The sequence below is a fragment of the Phyllobates terribilis genome, unplaced genomic scaffold (assembly GCF_046119375.1).
Source record: "Phyllobates terribilis strain yellow unplaced genomic scaffold, ASM4611937v1 Scaffold_291__1_contigs__length_2406647, whole genome shotgun sequence".
NCBI classification, from domain to species: domain Eukaryota; kingdom Metazoa; phylum Chordata; class Amphibia; order Anura; family Dendrobatidae; genus Phyllobates; species Phyllobates terribilis.
The window spans coordinates 1,510,135-1,532,629 of record NW_027363051.1 but is presented as its reverse complement, the minus strand read 5'-3'; the positions used below and the strand labels follow the sequence as shown (position 1 = coordinate 1,532,629).

The 22,495-nt window shown below is 48.8% G+C and overlaps 1 protein-coding gene across 1 annotated transcript in view; it reads right to left on the bottom strand.

The window, feature by feature from the left end:
• The window catches only part of LOC141220402 (uncharacterized), a 121,456-nt gene that overhangs the window by 45,121 nt on the left and 53,840 nt on the right, over positions 1-22,495 (bottom strand). Inside the window, exons 5-10 of the mRNA XM_073666328.1 lie at positions 21,820-21,917; positions 21,663-21,741; positions 20,942-21,039; positions 20,702-20,819; positions 7,352-8,628; positions 3,438-3,471 (exon numbers count right to left, since the gene is read on the bottom strand). Of these exons, the coding sequence (XP_073522429.1) occupies positions 3,438-3,471; positions 7,352-8,628; positions 20,702-20,819; positions 20,942-21,039; positions 21,663-21,741; positions 21,820-21,917 (1,704 nt within the window). The remainder of the gene's footprint in view (positions 1-3,437; positions 3,472-7,351; positions 8,629-20,701; positions 20,820-20,941; positions 21,040-21,662; positions 21,742-21,819; positions 21,918-22,495) is intronic.

Here is a 22,495-nt window from a genome sequence, read left to right as displayed (position 1 = left end):
ACCAATGGATCCTGTAACTAAGGCTCAGATCACATCTACAAGATGACACTGACCACGACCGATGGATCCTGTAACTAAGGACTCGATAACATCTACAAGACGTCACCGACCACGACCGATGGATCCTGTAACTAAGGCTCCAATCACATCTACAAGACGTCACCGACCACGACCAATGGATCCTGTAACTAAGGCTCCAATCACATCTACAAGACAGACACCAACCATGACAGATAGATCCTGTAACTAAGGCTCAGATCACATCTACAAGACAACACTAACCACGAACTATGGATCCTGTAACTAAGGCTCAGATCACATCTACAAGACAACACCAACCACGAACTATGGATCCTGTAACTAAGGCTCCAATCCCATCTCATTGACGGCACCAACCACAACCGATGAATCCTGTAACTAAAACTCAGATCAAATCTACAAGACATCACCAACCATGACCCATGCATCCTGTAACTAAGGCTCTGATCACATCTACAAGACGTCACCAACCACGACCAATGGATCCTGCAACTAAGGCTCTGATCACATCTACAAGATGATAACAACCAAGAATGATGGATCCTGTAACTAAGGCTCTGATCACAGCTGTTAGACATCACCAACCACGACCGATGGATCCTGTAACTAATGCTCCTTCTCCATTTTAGTCTATTCCCCCTACCTTCACACCCCGGTGCTTCCCTCTGCTATTTGTGAAAGAATATTTTGTGTGCCTGGAGTTTTCTGTTTATCCCTGTATGTGTTGCCCTGTTTGTTGGGTGGGTGTACTTCGGTACACAGTAGCGCCGCTCTTCCCTGGGTGGGGGAGAAGAAGAAGTGGAGGGCTAACTCAGGAGTTAGGGTGAGGGTGGCGGCCTCGGCATCCTCATCTTCAGAGGTATCCCGGGGAATAGGGTGAGCAGACTTACACACTGTAGTTTTTCAGAACCCTAACACGTCAGGTTTGGGGACCGTTACTTCCAGGCAACCCCTAGTAGAGGCCAAGATTGTTCTCTGGGGGGTGTGACAGGGTTGTAGTTTTCAGGGAGGCCTGTAAGCTTTACTTCTGGTTACTTCCTACCTCCGCAAGTACCGAGGAGCAACAGGTGGGGATAGTAATCGCGCTCCTTTAAGGTGACCCCCAAGCATGGGCTTTTTCTCTCCCGCCGGACTCCTAGTCTCTCTGGACAGTGGAGGAATTTTTTCTTACCCTGGGTCTAATATACGTCGACGCCGACCGTCTCTCCCTGGCTGAATCCATGCTACGTCAGCTGCAGCAGGGAGACCGGCCGGCAGAGGAGTATTGCTCTGAGTTTCGGAGTTGGTCCACGTACACTAAGTGGAATGACCCCGCACTCCATAGCCAATTTTGTCAAGGGCTGTCTGCATGGTTATTGGATACCCTTGCATTATATGAGACTCCAGTCTCCCTTGAAGTGGCCGTGTCTCTGGCGATCCAGGTTGATCGCCGTCTTCGCCAGAGACACAAAGGGACACCCCAATGTGCGGGAGATCCAGGGCTAAGGGAACCCTGGTCTGAGTCATCTGAGAAGCCCATGCAGTTGGGTGGGGCAACTCATTCTAGGGATCAAACTGGAGTTTGGGCATAAAGGGGCTGTGTGTGATTTTACTGTGGAGGGAGGTGTCATTACATAGGTGCTTGTCCTTCCTTACCTCGCCGTAAAACAGCCGCCGGAAAACCAATGAACTCGGGTTGCGGGGAGGTTGGCAACCCAGGTGTATGTGTCGCCTCCGTGAGTGGTTCTCAATTCTTCCTGCCGGCCGAGATCCATCTGGGCAAAAATAAAGTGACCATTTCAGCCTTTCTGGACAGTGGGCGGGGTTTAATTTGATTGACGCTGAGTTCGTCCAGGCCCAGGGCCTCAAACCGCAAACACTGTCCAGACACATACCCTTGAGCCGGGGGTATTTTTCTCAAGTAATCCGAGGGTTACATTTACAGGTTGGGGCCATACACTCAGAATGTATTGACTGTTTTGTGCTAGAGGGCCTGCCCTCTCCTGTGGTTCTGGGACTACTGGGGCTCCCGCTGCACAACCCTGTAGTAGAATGGCAGACGCAGGAGGTGGTTAAATGGAGCAAGTATTGTCATGGTCACTGTTTGGGCACTCGGCTGGCTAGGGTGGATACCCAGTCCGTGCCTAAATACCTGTTAGACTTTGAGGATGTGTTCTCGGAACAGGGGTGTCAAGAACTCCCTCCCCATCGTTCTTATGACTGCGCTGTTAATCTGGTTCCTGGAGCCAAGCTGCCAAAGAGCAGACTGTATAGTATCTCGGGTCCGGAGAGGCACTATATTGTGGAAATTTTGGCTAAGGTCATATCAGACCATCCTCATCCCCTGTTGCTGCAGAGTTTTTCTTTGTTAAGAAGAAAGATGGGGGGTTATGCCCCTGCTTATATTTCCGCAAACTCAATCTGATCACGGTCTGGGATTCATATCCGCTCCCTCTCATCCCGGACCTATTTAATCAGATTGTGGGTGCAAAATGGTTTTCTAAAGTGGATCTCAGGGGGGCATATAACCTCATTCGTATTAAAGAGGGGGACGAGTGGACGACGGCCTTCAACACGCCTGAGGGTCATTATGAAAACCTTGTGATGCCCTTCGGGTTAACTAATGCTCCAGCCGTTTTTCAGCATTTTGTTAATGACACCTAGCAGGAAGATTTGTGGTGATCTATCTTGATGACATATTAATTTATTCACTTGACCTTGAGTCACATCAGGTACATGTCAGGCAGGTCCTTCAGATACTCAGAGACAATAAATTATTTGTCAAGCCAGAGAAATACATGATTTTGGTTGAGGAAATCCCTTTTTTGGGTTATATTTTATCGTCCACCAGTTTTCGCATGGATCCGGCAAAAATTCAGGAGGTACTGGATAGGGAGCGTCCTGAGGATTTAAAGGCGTTACAAAGGTTTTTGGGTTTCGCTAACTACTACCGCAAGTTCATCAAAAACTTTTCTGTAGTAGCCAAACCTCTGACGGATAGGACCAGGAAAGGGACAGACTATTCTAAAATGGTCCAGTCCAGCAAGGGAGGCATTTAATACCCTAAAGGAGTGTTTTGCATCTGCGCCGATTCTCATACGACCTGACGTCACTCAGCCATTCATTGTAGAAGTTGACGCGTCTGAAGTGGTGGTGGGGGCTGTTTTGTCGCAGGGTGCGTGTCCTGGTAAATGACATCCGTGTGCATACTTTTCTAAAAAGCTGTTGCCCACTGAGAGAAATTATGACATTGGTAACAGAGAACTGTTGGCAATCAAGTGGGCTTTTGAGGAGTGGCGTCATTTTTTGGAGGGGGCATTTCATCCGGTTATGGTAATCACGGATCATAAGAATCTGGTATATCTAGGGTCTTCAAAACGTCTAACGCCCAGACAAGCAAGATGGGCGTTATTCTTTACCAGGTTTAACTTTTTTGTCACTGTCACGTATAGACTGGGGAACAAGGGCATTAAGGCGGATGCCTTATCTCAATGTTTTCCTGGAGGTGGAGATAATTGTGAACCGGTTCCTATACTTCAAAAAGGGGTTGTGGTTGCATCTACAGGTGCTTCTTATAAAATTAGAATATCATCAAAAAGTAAATTTATTTCAGTTCTTCAATACAAAAAGTACAACTCATATATTATATAGAGTCATTACAAACAGAGTGATCTATTTCAAGCGTTTATTTCTATTAATGTTGATAATTATGGCTTACAGCCAATGAAAACACAAAAGTCATTATCTCAATAAATTGGAATAATTAACAAAAAACACTTGTAAAGGTTTCCTAAGCATATAAAATGTCCCTTAGTCTGTTTCAGTAGGTTCCACAGTCATGGGGAAGACTGCTGACTTGACAGATGTCCAGAAGGCAGTCACTGACACACTCAAGGAGGGTAAGCCACAAAAAGTCATTGGTAAAGAAGTTGACTGTTCAATGTTTATAGAGTGCTGTATCCAAGCATATTAATGGAAAGTTGAGTGGAAGGAAAAAGTGTGGTAGGAAAAGGTGCACAAGCAACCGGGATAACTGCAGCCTTGAAATGACTGTTAAGAAAAGGCCATTCAAAGATTTGGGGGAGATTCACAAGGAGTGGACTGCTGCTGGAGTCATTGCTTCAAGAGCCACCACACACAGAGGTATCCAGGACATGGGCTACAAGTGTCGCATTCCTTGTGTCAGGCCACTCATGACCAATAGACAACACCAGAAGCGTCTTACCTGGGCCAAGGAGAAGAAGACCTGGACTGTGGCTCAGTGGTCCAACGTGTTGTTTTCAGATGAAAGTAAATTTTGCATTTTAGTTGGAAATCAAGGCCCCAGAGTCTGGAGGAAGAGTGGAGAGGCCACAATTCAAGCTGCTGGAGGTCTAGTGTGAAGTTTCCACAATCAGTGATGGTTTGGGGGCCATGTCATCTGCTGGTGTAGGTCCACTGTGTTTTATCAAGACCAAAGTCAGCGCAGCCGTCTACCAGGACATTGTAGAGCACTTCATGCTTCCCTCTGCCGACAAGCAGGGTAGTTTATAAGTCATGATTCCGTATGAAGATAAAATATATAGCTACCTTGGGTACAGGAAGCCAGGAGCGTACCAACGGCTGGATGGTGTACATCCACCCCAACGCGCGTTTCGGCGAACCTTAGTCAAGGGGTATGTGTCAGTGTCAATGTGATCCCTTTTAAATGTGCCCACGCCAATCACCAAGTGTGTAAAAAACCGGATGTCCATAGTCTGATCGATAGGTTTGAGGACCTTTGATGACGCATAATGCGTCATGATAGGCGGGGCGGCCCGTGGCGTCGGCATCACGTGGCACCCGCATCACAGTCAGCTGACCGCGGCGCAGGTCGTCACGATGTAGCAACCTAGAAACAGAAGTTTTACAGCCGATTGTTTTGACTTCATCTTGAAGGGTTGATACACCAGAAATCTGTTCAGACCTCTCAAATTTACTATAGTTCTGAAAGTGCCATCCAGCTTCTTTATCAAGAAAAGGGGGGAATATAATCCCTTTCCTTATTCTTCTATGGGTACCTCCAAGAGGACCAAAAACTCTGCCTCCAGGACTAACTATTGCTTGGAAGACCTTCTGAGAGGTGTCACCATGAAGGTTCGCAGGGGTGGAAGGATAGTCTGGAATTCCAATTTTAGGTCTGCTTCCACTATCCCTAGAATCCTGACATGGGATGAATTTTATTCGTACGCATGGAGGAAGAGGGAAAGCATTCCTCCTTCCGGGGGAATGACATCACTGGGAAGACTTCCTTCCCCCTGAAGGCGGCCCTGCAAACATGAAACCTTTTTTTTAGTCTTCTGACTTCCTATTTTCCCTGATCCCTAGGAGGTCTTTTCCGGCTGTATCTTCTATTCCAAAAAGTACTCCTGTATTCTGGGATAGACAAACTGGGGAATCCTTTCTTTTTATCTCCAGCTTTGTCCAAGATGTCATCCAGAACTTGACCAAAAAGAAAGCCCCCATCACATGGGATTGAACAGTTTGGTCTTTGACTGGACATCCCCAGGCCAACTTTTTACCCATAGCGCCCTACGAGTGGCAATAAAGAGGCCCGCTAACCTGGCTGCCAGCCTCACTGAGTCTGTTGAGGCATCTGCAATAAAAGCTGCTGCTCCCTGCATCAGCCAGGATCTTTTCCTTTGGGACATTATCCTTCGGTTGACCTTCTAGTTGTTGCAACCAGATAATCATAGATCTGGCTGTACAGGTCGTAGAGACCGCTGGCTTCAGGGCACCCACCGAGGACTCCCAGGTGTGTCTTAAGTAACCATCTGCCTTTCTATCCAGATGGTCTTTCAGAATACCCACATCCTCAAAAGGCAAGGTAGATTTTCTGGATGAATTGGCCACTGCTACGTCTAGCTTTGGGATCTTATTCCACGAGTCTTGTTTTGGCATCTTCTCTTAGAAGATGATGGTAGTGAACCCTTTCTCTTCGTTTTTCTCTCTTAATGAGAGCCTGAATCTTTTCATTAATTAGAAATATGCGCCTCTTTTTTTTTTGCTCTAATCCACAAAACATGAACTCTTGTATGGATTTGGGGGTCTTAGCATCTGAGATGCCCATGGTAGCTCTCACAGCCTTAATCAACCTATCTGCGACTTTTATAGGAAAGCACGGCCTACCCCCTGTATCGCCATTAAAGAATGAAAAGGAACAAGAATCCAATCCACATTCACCTTCCGACTTTATAGATTCATCTAAATCAGGTGATAATTTTTTGGACCCTTTCCTTCCTTTTCTATTCCTTTTTTTATGAATAAGGGTCTCAAGGGAATTCTTAACTTGTGCCCTGATCACGGATCTCAAATCCATGAAGTTAGTGGATTCTTCACATGCGGTTTTCTGTATACAATCTGCACAGTCTTTTCTGCCACAAGTCAGGTAACTTATCCCTACAAAGGGTTCACTCCTTATTCTTTTGTGCCACATTTCTTAAGCCGTTCCTAGTAATTAGAGACAAGAAAAAGGGACTTAATTACCATGGTGAAATTTCTCAAAGATCAGTCAGCATTCTGGAGTTTAATAAGGGTACCAGATTCAGAGGCTGGATCAAATCACACCATTATTCGTGTTTGGTGGTACTGTCACTTCTGCAACTCATGAGACTGCCATTGCTGCGTGAACTCTGATCCTGGCACTGCCGTTCCTCCATATCACGTGGGGAAGGAGAGCCAGAGAAAACCCACTCTTTTGGCAGTCAGGCGTGATTTTAAAAGATGGACCAGCCACAGCAACTCCCGCACACCCTTGTGCATGCCTTCTCCAGACCCCCTAGAAGTTAAATCCAACACTTCAGGTCAGAAGTCTCCGGCATGCTCGTCATCAGGACGCACCAATCCCAGGGCGTCCTGCACATGCGCAAGCCTGGGACATTGTTGGGGCCAGCAGGCATCCAAAAGGACTTCGGCGCTCGCATCTACATGAGCCCTCAAGTGACCAGCGGTGGCGCTTCCAGGACCCGACACCGGCACTATAGACAAGGAGCCTTTCTTCCAGGCAAGGCCTGGGTAAGTTTCTCCTTTAACTTTCCTCTCCTGATTCTTCAGCTTCAGGTTCCCTCATGGACAGGAAACCAAAATGATGCAGGGTAGAGGTGCAGCCCTCTTATTCAGTACGCTTAGTGTCCTTATTGGGTGAATTCCCTCTCTCGTGTGGCGCTGGTCATGGGGAAAGGACAATTTTAGAAATTGTTCTGGTATTCAGTGAGATATTAATGACAATCTTACTTATCAAAGGAAATGTACTCATTATTCTGAGCAATTTTATTAAAAATTTTAAAACACACAGTGTACATGATTACAGTTTCTTTCCTGTATGACTTCCCTCATGTCTAACAAGATACGATTTATTTACAAAAGATTTCCCACATAGTGAACATGAATACGGCTTCTCCCCAGTGTGACTTCTCTCGTGCATCACAAGACTTAATTTACCTGTGAAGGCCTTCCCACATTCCAAACATGAATATGGCTTCTCTCCTGTGTGAGTTTTCTGATGTCTAATAAGAGTCTTTTTATCAATAAAGTATTTCCCACATACTGAACATGAAAATGACTTTTCTCCTGTGTGAATTCTCTCATGTATAACACATTTTGATTTCTCTGTAAAGCATTTCCCACATTCTGAACAGGAATATGGCTTCTCTCCTGTGTGAGTTTTCTGATGTCTAATAAGAGTCCTTTTATCATTAAAGCATTTCCCACATACTGAACATGAAAATGGTTTTTCTCCTGTGTGAATTCTCTGATGTATAATAAATCTTGATTTATCTGTAAAGCATTTCCCACATTCTGAACATGAATACAGCTTCTCCCCAGTGTGACTTCTCTTGTGCAACACAAGACTTAATTTACCTGTGAAGGCCTTCCCACATTCTGAACATGAAAATGGCTTTTCTCCTGTGTGAATTCTCTCATGTTTAACACAATTTGATTTATATGTAAAGCATTTCCCACATTCTGAACAGCAATACGGCTTCTCTCCTGTGTGAGTTTTCTGATGTCTAATAAGAGTCCCTTTATCTGTAAAGCATTTCCCACATACTGAACATGAAAATGGTTTTTCTCCTGTGTGAATTCTCTGATGTGTAATAAATCTTGATTTACATGTAAAGCATTTCCCACATTCTGAACATGAATACGGCTTTTCTCCTGTGTGAATTCTCTGATGTGTAATAAGATTCCCTTTATCTGTAAAGCATTTCCCACATTCTGAACATGAATATGGCTTCTCTCCTGTGTGAATTCTCTGATGTATAACAAATTTTGTTTTATTTGTTAAGCATTTCCCACATTCTGAACAGGAGTATGGCGTTTCTCCTTTGTGTTTTCTTTGTGTCTGAGCTGAGCTTTTAGTAAGTTGCTTGTCACACTGAAATCTTGAATCCACTTTGCCCCCTGGACTTTTGGTAATAATGTGAGATTGATCAGGAGATGATTCCTCATGATTAGGAGGATTATAAGAAGGTGAAGTGCTGTGAAGTCCAGGAGGAGCAGGAAGGGTGATGGGGTTTTCTCCATTAGAGTGCTCCCAGATATCTTCTTTTTTACAATTTAGTGATAAACCGTTATTCCCACAAGGATTTCCTATAAGGATGAAAGATAGAAAAAAAAAATCACATCTAATAATGAAGACCCTCGTCAGTGAAAGTACCGGTAATAAGGAGGACAACTACATGCCATAACATTAACACAATGGCGGGTAAAGTGAATGACACTTATAAACTGGTGACATTGGCACAAGTCAGGGGTGGCAGAGATTAGACAGAAAATAGACAGTTCTTAAAGGGAACTTGTCATCAGGATTTACCCCCTTAATGTACCACCAGTGCCATTTCACTCTCTCAAGCTTCCCATCATGCCCTCAGTGTAGAAAAGTGTCCTCTTATTCTTGTGTAATAAAGACTGATCAGGACGTTGTGTCTATTATATGGGAACAATGAGGAATACTGTCACCATGTAACAATACATCGCTTATGGTTTATGGCCGCCAGGATTTGGTAACACAAAAATGTCTGAAAAGAAACAAAGTATTTATTGTAGAAAAGTCCTAAAAGAAAATGAAATAAATATATTGTTATTGGCTTGGATTAGTTGTATTACCGCAGTTACAGCGACCCTCCACCCCGGGACTGAACACTACACATTTCCCTTTATAGTCCCCTATGGGGTCCTCTGCCCTCCGCTGCCCCCTCAGATCGGTGGTCCCTTCCCCCGGCTTCCAGGACGGCCAGTGCAGTGGTATGGGGAGTGCAGTAGTACGTCTACCCCACCCTCCCCTGCCTTTCCTGTGCTGTGACCTATGGGGCAGCGCCACATCCTATTAATCTCCCAGCAGTCTGCGGGGCGTCACCAGTTACAGATGTATTCTGCACCTGCTTTCATTGCTCCTGTTTGTCTTTGGTAACCTTGTCTGGCTTCCATAATACCCCGGGATGACTTTGGCCTCCATCTACAGGACCATTCTTAGGGTATGTGCACACGATGCAGAAATGAAGCAGAAAATTTCTGCATCATTTCTGCATCTCCCTGGCAGAAAAAACGCATGCAGATTGTGCATGCGTTTTTCCTGCAGAATACATGCGAATTCACATGCGTTTCCACATGCATTTCCGCATGTGGATTGACAAGCGCTTTCCAGGCGATTTTAGCATCACCTGGAAATTGCTTGTGACAACTAGGTCACACTATATAAATCCATACAAACAGCATGGATTTATATAGTGTGACTCGAGAGAGAGTGGTAAAAATAAAAAATAAATGTATACTTTACCCTCCGATGGCCCCCGGTGTCCCGCTCAATCCGTTCTCCCTCGCCGGCAACTTTGAATTGAAAGACCTGCCGACGTCAGCGCCACGTGACCCGTCACATGACTCTGACGTCAGCGCAGGTCCTTCACTGCAAAGTGCCGGGAACCAAGCAAGAGCGGTGCGCGGGCCGACAGAAGGTAAGTATACATTTATTTTTTATTTTATTCTTGTTTTACAGCTTTTTTAATGGTACCTGTGTGCGGATGGGACTCTCCTCTCCTCCACACCCGGGTACCATCCGCACATTAGAACGCACCAATTACGCAAGTACAGATGCAGTCTTGCGGAATTGGCGCGTTCTAATGCAAGTCAATGGCGGCAAAAACGCCGCGTTGACGCAAAATTAATTGACATGCTGCGGATTTTTGAGCGCAGCGTTTACGTTGCGGAAAAATCCGCATCATGGGCACAGCTCATGCGGATTTCAATTGGGGAACATTGCTGCCCTTCTACCATGCGTTTTTAATGCGTTTCCGCGGCGTTTACGCAACTGCAAAAACGCCGCGGAAACGCATTAAAAACGCATCGTGTGAGCTCAGCCTTACTCGGCTTCCTGATTCTGACCTCGTCCCGCTTCTTGATTGTCTAGTACCTGCCATCTTTGGGTCAGATCTGACATGTCGACCTTCTTCTGCCAGCTCGCTCTACCAGCCAGCACTACTATGTGGAGCAGCCCCGGTGTCTGTGCTGTAAGTCCAGATCACTGTACAGTGGTAAAAAGATGGAAGCCGGGAAACCTCTGGGACCGGCTGTATGGAGACTGTCTGTAAGCGCCTTATTATTAGGAACTGCCAGGTTTCCTCCATCGGTTCACCGTTACAGGAGGCAAATGGAGGACACAAGGAAGGGAGTCTATATATGATAACCGTATAGTCACTTCTCAGTCTCAGGGTGGACGGTCGTTTTATCACTCAACTTGTGCAGCTCATGAAGAGAGAAAAATTCTAAAAAATAACAGCAGAATAAAGATGATAAAGTAACAAGATGAGAAATACAACTCATCCCCCACAAAAAAGCTCCTCATACAGCGAGGTCAGTAATGAGAAATAAACCATCAAGAATGGAAGAAACAATCCAACAGAGGCCGGACAGACATCTGTCTGAGATGGTGAGTCCTGCATTGAGCAGGGGGCTGGATACGGGGACCCTGGAGGTGGTCCCCTCCAACCAGAACATTCTAGGATTGTAAGTTGTTTGGTCATTTTATCTGTAAATCATTTCCCCCATTATCGGCCTTACAGATACATTATTTTATTGATTTTTAATTTATTTTTTTTTTACTTTCTCGTCCTCTCATTTCCGGAGTCATAATGTTATTGGTCACTAAGCTGTGCAGTTCTCCTGCTATTCACCCTATAAATGTAAGAAAATACTGACAACTGGGCGTTACCATTGTTCTCCTACATTGTCCAATCAGTGCTGAGTGTCAGAAGTGTGGGGACACATGTATGGAGAACGGTGACACCCGGTTATCATGTCATTCATAAATGTCGGAGGAACGGCCGGGAATCTGAGCAGCAGTTTCTTTCTTTGGTAACAATTCTTGTCGGAAAAAGAATTTCATCCAATTTATTGGTAAAAAAAAAAAACTTAAAACTTTCGGAACCTGGATGAGGACGTCTTCTTACCTTCTTTTGGTAATTTATGTATTTTACTGTTGGAAAGAGAAATATTTATTCACGTTAGAGGCTCAGATGGGGGGACGATTCCTAGACGACATCTTGTTTGTCTGGAGAGACCGAGAGTGAAGATTCTTCTACAGGGACGTTCCCAAAATCACAATGTGCTCTTATAATAAAGTACACCCTGGTTATTGTGAATATAACCCCTGTATAACATCTGGCCTCTCCTGCACATATCACCCCCTGAGTATGCCCCCCAGGATCTATATACCCAGCAGTTGAAATTATAACCAATACATACCAAGGAGCCACATGTTATATACTGGGGGGTGGGACAGGGCTGGATGTTATACACCGGGGGGACAACAGGGCCTGAAGGAGAAGCCAGAATGCAGTGATTAATGCGTGTGGCCCAATACTATTGTCCATATAGTGAATCTCTCCATATTACAAGATTCACCATAAATGAGACGCTAACAGGGGATATAATCCGTGCATGGTGAAGGGCGCCCCCTCTGGGCAGTATTTAGTCTCCATGTTTATATGTTGATTGGACCAGGTCTCAAAACCCAACATGACTGTCAGATAATGACAACTCTAGATGCGGCCATCGCCGCTGTTTGTAGATACGAGCTCCTAATCCCTTTTATGATGAAGCAATTCTCCACCCGGCACAGAGGACTAAACATCGGTCATGTACTGTCACCTACCTGGTGTCCTCCGCTTGTCTCCGACTGAGACCGGTGTTCTGGTCCTCCTACATCCAAGATGGCCTCCATCGTGGCAGAGGGACGACAGCCGTATGTGACGCGCCCCTGGGCCTGTGTCGCGCTGCGCTGCGCATGCGGGAGCTTACCCGGAGCCGGATCTGTGGAGGGTTGTAGTCTCGTGGCGGTGACCCGGTCCGTGCCCAGGGAGTCAAACTAGATGGCAGTCCATTAGTAGTAAATGGTTGATGACTACGCCACCCGTTGAGTGCAGCCAGGGGGCTGCTGCTGCAGGGCAGACCGCTGAGGCCGATGGTGGGATTGTGCAGCATGATAGTATAACCCCCAACGGGAGGGGTATGGCCTCAGGGCAGCCGACGTGGATGATGGGGGTAGCAGGAACCACTCAGAGACGGTACGGTGTAGTTCAGGGTCTTTACTGGTAACAACAAAAGACCCTCCCGGAGTACTTGCTAGCGGATGGGGCCTGGTCAGTCCTTGAGCAGATGGGATCTCCCCTGGCCAGGCGTAGTTGTAGGCCTCCCAAACTGACTGTACTCTTCTGGCTACCTTGCTAGGAGCTGATGTAAGTAGCCCATGTCCCTGAGTGTACCGTGTGGTGCTCACCCGTATGGCCGGTGACTCGGGGCCTTCTAATGGCTTCCGCTCCACGATGGCGGTGCTGGTCCCACGCGTGTGACCGTGCCTTCGGGCTTCTGGGCCAGAGGACCTGAAATCCCCTGCCTGACGGATTCTGCTGCTGGGTAGGAATTAGTCCCCACAGCCTCGGACTCCGGGTCCGGTAAGAAATCTTCTTAGTCAGGGCGAACTCTGCAGCTGCCAGCCCCTGACTCCTTGTAACTGCTGTTTCTTCCTATGCTGTCTCTACTTCTTCTCTTCTTCTACTCACTCACCCTGCCTCAGCCCCAAGTTTATATAGGGGAAGTTCTTCCCCTCCCAAGACTGGGCAGGAGGTGTGGCATGCACAGGATCCCTGACCAAAGGACCTCCCACCTGCTCTCAGACATAACATTACGTTACTGTGGCAACCAGACCCCTGGGGTGTCACATTCCCCCCTAGTAAAATTTAGTACTCCGGGACTAAACACATTATAGAAAAACATAACAAGGTAAAAACAACAACACTAAAATACAATAAGGAAACACAATAAGATGGTCACGGCGTATCCGCAACCGGGTGCAGTCTTTGAAGAAAAGCAAAGGTGTCCATTTCACCGAAACAGGGAGACGTAACCAGGTAGGGGTCTGTTCTACCCCGAGTCCTTGACAGTCTTTAGTCCATCCTGGGTTACGCTCCAACTATGTACAAGGATTCCCGGTAAATCCACCAAGGATTCCTAAAAACAACTAGAAACACAAAATTACACACAAGCAACTATAGACAGGTAAACATACAAAATAGCTTAAACATTTAGATCCTCCAACGTGCGGGTAACTGGCCTCTAGTGGCCCTAGTGGACCTACGGAGCTGACTGTCTGGCCCTGAACTACAGGGTGTAGGAGCTGTCAAGGGTAAACTGGGCAGCTGTCTACCGGCTCTTTGTCTCACTAGGGGTACGGCAGGCTCACTATAAGCAGAGGGTTGATTCTCCTGTTCTGCTTGTGTGGAGTCTTCTGCCTCCTGGACCGGCTGTTCTTCCAGCTCTACCCGTTGCTCCGTAGGTTCTTGGGATGATGGTTGGAGGAAGGTGAGTACGGGTACCACAACTGCACCATTGACTTGAGTCCAAGACCGAGGGAAGTCCCCGAGCACGGTACTAACCATATCTTCCCTTTCCTCTACGGGTCGATGGTCTTCTTGTTCCTCTTCAGGGTTCCTCAGTTGTTCGGGACACTTCTTCAGGTGGTCCCGGGATACAATGGCTGTGGTTTCCCCTCCGTCTTTACTGATGGTACAGACCTTCGGGTTTTTGTGGCTTGAGGGCAGTACGGTGTACGGGTCCTTCTCCCACTGGTCGTCCAACTTGTGGAGCCGTCTCTTCCTCTTCAAGACCTGCTCTCCGGGTACCAGGGGAACAGCGGGAGCATACTGGTTGTATGTCTTCTCTTGTCTTTCCCTAGCCTGACAGAGACTTCGCTCCACGCTCTCCTGTACTCTCCGGTACTGCTGCTGCCTCTCTGTGTCCCAGTCTGTTTCTGGTGAAGTGTCCTCGGGTGTCAGGACTCCCATTTCCAGGTCAACAGGTAACTTACCAGGTCTTGCCCTCATTAGGTAAGCCGGGGTACAGTTGGTGGAACCTACCGGGATGTGGTTGTATAGGTCCACCAGATCGGGCAACTTCTCAGGCCACAGACTGCGTTCTTCCAGGGGCAATGTTTTTAGAAGATCCATTACCACCTGGTTCATTTTTTCACAAAGTCCATTAGTTTGCGGATGGTAGGGTGTCGTCCTTATCTTCCGGCAGCCATACAGATTGCAGAACTCCTGGAAGACCTCCGCTTCAAAGGCAGGTCCCTGGTCCGTCAGCACTTGGTCCGGGTACCCGTGTGGACGGCAGAAGTGCTGCTGGAAGGCTCTAGCTGCTGTTTGAGCCGTTAAGTCCTTGACGGGGACGACAACCAAGAACCGGGAGTAATGATCCACGATGGTTAACGCGTAGACGTAGCCACTTCTGCTTGGGGTCAGTTTTACATGATCCAAGGCTACCAGTTCCAACGGTTGCCGGGTGACGATGGACTGCAGGGGAGTCTTCTGGCTGGCCCGGTCCTTCCTTCTCAGATTGCACGGGCCACAGTCTCTGCACCACTTCTCGATGGTTCCCCTCATGCCTACCCAGTGGAACCGCTCGCGCAGCAGGAACTCCAGCTTTTTCCACCCGAAGTGTCCAGCTCCGTCGTGGTATGCCTCCATCACCATGGCTGCGTCTCTTCGGGGCACCACTACTTGCCAGAGTAGTTCATGCGTCCGGGAGTTGACCATTCTGCGGCACAACTTCCCCTTGTAAAGGAATAGTCGACTCTTCTCCGCCCATAGTTGTTTGGCTTCCTCCGGAGCGTCTGGTTCAAGGCGAGCCTCCGGCCGAGTCAGCATCTCCTTCACCAGTCGGACGGCAGGATCGCTGTCTTGCGTTTCCGCCCAGTTGTAGTGGGGTAAGGGGTTCAACGTAGCAGCCTGCTTACCCCTTACCCGGTGGGAATACTGGATAGTCCCATGACGGTGGAACGCAGGGAGTTCAACTTCTTCCAGTCCCTCCGGATCTTCTCCTTCGTCCGGCAGGTTGGGCATCCTGGACAGGGCGTCCGCGTTAGTATTGGAGCGTCCTGCCCGGTATTTGATTGTGAACTCGTAGTTGGACAGACGGGCCATCCACCTCTGCTCCAGGGCACCGAGTCTTGCCGTGTCCAGGTGTGTCAACGGGTTGTTATCCGTGTATACGGTGAACCGGGAAGAAGCGAGGTAATGCCTAAAGCGCTCGGTGACTGCCCATACCACGGCCAGGAACTCTAGCTTAAATGAGCTGTAATTCTCGGGGTTCCTTTCGGTGGGTCGCAGTTTTCGGCTGGCATAGGAGATTACTCGTTCTCTCCCCTGCTGAATCTGGGACAGTACGGCTCCTAGCCCGATGTTACTGGCGTCGGTGTAGAGGATGAAGGGCTGGCTATAGTCCGGGTACGCCAAGATTTCATCCCCCGTGAGGGCCATCTTCAGCTGGCGGAAGGACTCTTCTTCTAGCTCTTCCCATTTGAAGGGCGGCTTCTGGTTCTTGGCCTTCCGGGACTGGCCTATCAGGAGGTCCTGCATAGGCGCTGCCTTTTTGGTGAAACCGGGAATAAACCTTCGGTAGTAGCCTACCAACCCTAGGAACTGCCGCACTTCTTTTACGCTGGAGGGGCTTGGCCATCCCTTAATTGCGGTGATCTTATCGGGGTCGGGAGCCACTCCGTCAGCGCTCACCACGTGTCCCAGGTATTGCACCTTTGGTTTCAGGAGGTGACACTTGGAGGGTTTCACCTTTAGGCCGTAACTCGCCAGAGCTTCGAACACCTCCGCCAGGTGTTTCAGGTGGTCCTCATAAGTTTTGGAGTATACGATGACATCGTCCAGGTACAACAGGACCGTCTCGAAGTTTCTGTGGCCCAGACAGCACTCCATTAATCGTTGGAAGGTTCCTGGGGCGTTGCAGAGTCCGAACGGCATGCAGGTGAACTCGCTAAGTCCCATCGGGGTGGTGAATGCGGTCTTCTCCCGGTCCGCCTCTGCTACAGGAACCTGCCAGTACCCGCTAGTGAGATCCAAGGTAGAGAAGAAGTTAGCAGATCTTAAAGCAGCCAATGACTCCTCTATCCTTGGTAAGGGGTACGCATCCTTGTGTGTGATACGGTTGATTTTCCGGTAATCTACACACATCCTCATGGTGTTGTCTTTCTTTTTGACTAAAACTAGTGGGGCTGCCCAGGGGCTACAGCTATCCCGGATTACCCCAGCGTCCTTCATGTCTCTAAGCATCCCCTTGGCGTGTTGGTAATGTGCAGGGGGTACGGGTCGATACCTCTCTTTTATGGGAGGATGATCTCCCGTGGGGATGCGGTGTTCTACCCCCTTGACTCGCCCGAAGTCTAACGGGTGTTTACTAAACACTCTCTCATACTCTTGAACCACCCGATAGACTCCTTGTTTCTGATGTGAGGGAGTGGAGTCAGTACCCAGATGTAGTTGCTGACACCAGTCCTCCATGTCTTTCTTAGAGCCGTTACCTTCCTCCGGGTGAGATGGAGGCAAGGGTTCCACAGATTGTATAGAATTTTGATTAGTGGTATATAATTTGGCTAGCGTGGCATACCGGGGCAGGTACACTTCCCTCTCCCCGATATTTATTATGCGAACGGGCACCCTCCCATGGCGTACATTGACCACCCCCCGTGCTGTCAAAATGGTGGGCCTACTGTCTGAGTAAACTGGTTCTACCATTGCCTGGTAATCTCTACCTCTCAGACCAATAGCTGCCCGGCACCAAATCATCATTTCACTTTTTGGGGGCATGGCAATAGGAAAAGGGTCACACATTCTTACGCTACCAATCTCACCGCCGGAGAGTTCCACTTGTTGCCGTTGCATCAGTGCCCGGATCTCTTTCTGGAGCACCTGCTGCTCGCCGGAGCTGGCGTTCTTGGCAACCTGCTGTAAAAGGAAAATCACCTCTGCAAGACAATTTTCAATTACGTTAGTTCCTAGAGTTATTTTTGGGTGACTCTCATGTTTATCAATATCTACAATGATCAGTCCCTGTGCGGCCAGTTCGACTCTACCGATTTTGAGGGTCACCTCTTTAAATCCGATCTGTGGCACGGGCTGGCCATTGCTGGCGATGATACTCAAGTCGTCGTCAGGGTAGCGGGTAATATCCGAGTCATTCCAGTACTGCTTGAAGAGCACGTACGGGATGGTGGTGACCTGTGACCCGGTATCCAGTAGGGCACTCATGGGAATGCCATCCAGTACCACAGGCAAGACTGGACGTCCTCCCACATATCTGTCGCGCCAGTTCGATGGGCCTGGTGATCTTTTTCCTGGGGGTTGGCCCTCTACCCCAGGTTGTGCCCGTTTAAAGAACAGTACCTTTCCATATGTCCGGGTTGATTGCAGCGGCGGCAGATGGGTCGTCCGTCCTCGCTGTATCGGTCACTGGGTCTTCCTCTGGCCGGTGGGGTCCTCCTTGGTCGACGCCACGGGATGTCCTCCGGTCCGGATGCCAGCTGGATCTTCCCTGGGGTGGAAACCTGTAAAGACTGCACAGTTCGGGTTAGCGCAGCAACGCTCTTAACTAGCTCTTGGACCTGATGGTGTAGGTCTGGAGCCGGGTCATTGTCCAAAGCCTGCGCATCAGCTCCCACAGGCCCTGCCGACAAGGGCGCCGCCTCCTGGTGGTAAGTGATAGCTGGGCGCCTGTGGGTCACAACGCCACCCGGTGCTGGTTCTCGGAGCACCCGGATAGCTCTATCCTTGAACTGTGCAAAGTCCAGATGGGGATCCTGTAAGGCCATTGCCCGCAACTGGGTTCGGTGGGCATTGCAATATAAACCCTCTATAAACTGTTCAGTCAACAGCCTGTCCTCGTTTCCCACCCCATCAGGGTCGGTCTGCTTTATGGCCCTCAGGGCCTCTTGTAGGTTTAGTGCATAGTCCCTTATACTCTCATGCGCTCGCTGCTTGCACCCGTAGAATCTAAGCTTGATCTCGGCTGAGGTGCGGGTATCGAAGGTGTCCCTCAGCCGGGTTAGTATCTCTGCGACAGTCCTCCTCCCAGGTGGCCAAGATTTTACTTCTCTTTTGGCTGCCCCGGTTAGTTGGGCCACCAGGATGCTCACTTTTTGCTCTTCTGTGAGGGGGTACACCTGGAAGAGGCTATCCAGCTTTTCTCTAAAGTCATGCAGGGTATGTGACTCCCCTGAGTACTGGGGTAGCCAAGCTGCTCCCGGGATATATGGCATGGTGAAGGGCATAACTGCAGCAGCGGTGGCGCTGGCGGGGGTCGAGGTAGTGAAGCTCTCCTCCGTATCCGACATCTTCCTCCCCCCTAGTGGACCGTGGCCTACCTTGCGATGATCCTCTTCCGTAGGCCGCGGCTCCGCAGTGGATCGTCAGGGTTGAGGACCTTCCGTCGCGCTCCTGTGACGTCGGCGTCTGCTGGGCTCCTTCCAGGACCTTACGCAACGTCCGGACGTGAGGCGGGGCTTCAGTTCTCGCGCGCTTTCGGAGTCCACGCCCCTCTTCTTCCCGCGCGGCGTCCTCAAGATGGCGTCCAACGGCGGGAAAACTCCACGGATGGCGGGAAGAAGGTCGAAGATGGCGCCGGATGGCGGGAAACTTCACCGATGGCGGGAAGAAGGCTGAAGATGGCGCCGGATGGCGGGAATCTTCACCACTGGTAAGTTTGAAAAGTCTCTTTTTCAGGCACGCAGTACCCGGTGGTTGCGGGCACGAAATCCTGCCGACTACGCCAAAGTTGACGCGCCCCTGGGCCTGTGTCGCGCTGCGCTGCGCATGCGGGAGCTTACCCGGAGCCGGATCTGTGGAGGGTTGTAGTCTCGTGGCGGTGACCCGGTCCGTGCCCAGGGAGTCAAACTAGACGGCAGTCCATTAGTAGTAAATGGTTGATGACTACGCCACCCGTTGAGTGCAGCCAGGGGGCTGCTGCTGCAGGGCAGACCGCTGAGGCCGATGGTGGGATTGTGCAGCGTGATAGTATAACCCCCAACGGGAGGGGTATGGCCTCAGGGCAGCCGACGTGGATGATGGGGGTAGCAGGAACCACTCAGAGACGGTACGGTGTAGTTCAGGGTCTTTACTGGTAACAACAAAAGACCCTCCCGGAGTACTTGCTAGCGGATGGGGCCTGGTCAGTCCTTGAGCAGATGGGATCTCCCCTGGCCAGGCGTAGTTGTAGGCCTCCCAAACTGACTGTACTCTTCTGGCTACCTTGCTAGGAGCTGATGTAAGTAGCCCACGTCCCTGAGTGTACCGTGTGGTGCTCACCCGTATGGCCGGTGACTCGGGGCCTTCTAATGGCTTCCGCTCCACGATGGCGGTGCTGGTCCCACGCGTGTGACCGTGCCTTCGGGCTTCTGGGCCAGAGGACCTGAAATCCCCTGCCTGACGGATTCTGCTGCTGGGTAGGAATTAGTCCCCACAGCCTCGGACTCCGGGTCCGGTAAGAAATCTTCTTAGTCAGGGCGAACTCTGCAGCTGCCAGCCCCTGACTCCTTGTAACTGCTGTTTCTTCCTATGCTGTCTCTACTTCTTCTCTTCTTCTACTCACTCACCCTGCCTCAGCCCCAAGTTTATATAGGGGAAGTTCTTCCCCTCCCAAGACTGGGCAGGAGGTGTGGCATGCACAGGATCCCTGACCAAAGGACCTCCCACCTGCTCTCAGACATAACATTACGTTACTGTGGCAACCAGACCCCTGGGGTGTCACATATGTCTGACCCACACCTCCATAGCACGGCACTTACTGACTTACCATAGGGGTCTTCATGCCACCGGGCGGCCGGCCTGGATGAGAAGGGACCAGAACGCCGGCCTCAGTGTAGGAGGCAGTGGGAGGCAAACAGAGGCGACAGGTAGGACGACTCTACATGTGAAATGTGTCGTCACTCGTCAGCACCAGGCAGAGGCTGCTACATCACCGAGATCCATAGGACGGGGAGATTCATAACCTGGAGCACAAGCTCAGTCATTTATATGGCAGCACGGACTTGTGGAAGAAAAATATGGACGTAAAGGATGGAAGGAATATTATAGAAGGTAAAGGAAAACTAATATGTGCTTCCTAAATCATTAAGAAGCGGTGTGAAGGCGGCCCCGGTATTCATCGGACCACAGCCGGACTCTACAGGAGCAGCCGCGCCATCATCGGACGCTTCTGCTGTGATGTGGACAGCGGATAAAGCTTCACTGCACCAGAGACTCCACACGATATCACACGCCGGTCATCATCATCATCATCACCATCACACGTCGGTCATCATCATCATCACACGCCGGTCATTATTACATACCTGTGAAAACATCTACCGGAATCTCCTCCTTCCCGTCACTCACACACGGCTGATCCCCCCTCGTCATCGCTTCTTCTTCTGTCTCATCCTTCACTTTATTCTTAGTCGGATCTTCCTCCTGATATATCAGATGTAACAATCAGCACAATACAAGAAACCACCAAAATCTGTGACATCCATGACCTCGATCAGAAATGTCCCCCCATTTACAGATCCGGTACAGGGCTCAGCACCGTCTACCTGATGACTCTCCGGGATGTTGTCATTCTCCTCTGGACAGTCCTGGGGATACAGAGGACGGGGACATCTCTCTGGTGGATTTCTCCTCCTGAATCCATCTGTAGGAAACACACAGTAACAGAATAGATTGTGTCATGTGTGACAAAGTTACTGGTAAAGTGATAGAGGGAAGATATATTTCACGGAGGCTATTAGCTTCTGTGAATTGAAACCATGAAATTTGCTCCAACATGTTATTTGCTTAAAGAGGTTAAACTTCCATGTTAAAAGGGAGTGTTTTTTGTGAATGATCATTGTGAAGGGTGGGAGGTCATTCACCATATCTCCATCTCAGAGTGTGGTCTTTGGTTTAAATACAAGTCCTACTGAGGCATTCAGTGTTCAGTGTCTGGAGAAGCTAGCTCCAGAGAGGATCTTGTGTTTGTTTTTCCTGAACCAAGTGGAGTTGCTGAACTCTCAGCAGGTGGATCCCTGCTATCACAAAGACTGTGCTTTTGTGTTACCATTTTGCTTTGTTTTCCTCTTTTGGCCAAAGGGCCGTGATTTCTTTTATGGACTCAGTGTTGGTTTATGCTGCATTTTAATAAACCAACCAGAAGTTTTTAAAGAAACAGTGTACCTGTGTCTACCTCCGTGTGAGCGATCTACCACATGTTATGATGAAATCATGGGAGTAGTAGTAGGTGACCACAGAACAGACATGACAGTCTCCCCTACTCACCCTGCTGATCGGCCCATATTGCGGTCGCCTCTTCTGCTCCATGTATAACCTCAACCTTAATATCAATCAGATCTTCACCCTAAAAAGAACAATGTAAGATGAGCTCAGGTCCCATCACTTCATGGTCAGATGTTGTGGGGACTTCAGTGTCATCTACCTGATGATCCTCCGGGATGCTGTGATTCTCCTCTGGACAGTCCTGGGGATACAGAGGACGGGGAAATCTCTCTGGTGGATTTCTCCTCCTGGATCCACCTGTGGAGACACAGAGACTGAATACATCACCTGCCGTGTATCGGTCTATATATGAGACTCGTCTCTCAGAACCAGTAATTCTATGTTTATTAGTGATTAAAAACACATTTATTTGATCATTTAAAATATAGATAAAAAAAATATATATATATAAATAGTAAGTCATTCGGGGTAGGAGTCACATAAACAGAGCCACAGGGGTACTTAAATCCTCATGCCCTCAAAACAACGGTATATATAAAGTTTAACAGAGTAGTATCAAACAGCAGATGGAAAGTAGTATGATATCAAAAAGTTAGTAATAAATGACACATAACCATCTACAAAAAACTGCCTGTAAACAGTGGGCGTTCAGAGCCGCACGCTAATCCCCATTGCTTACATGGGTAAGCCCCATCTGATTTGAATATGATTGCATTTTCAATATACCAGATCCTTAGATGGAGGGTGGTTTTACCTGTTAACCCACTGTTTACAGGCAGTTTTTTGTAGATATTCCTGAACAGTAGGATGATTGTCTTGCGAGTACGATGCGACTTCTCTCACCTGTCTCGCATCTGTATGACATCCGTATCAAA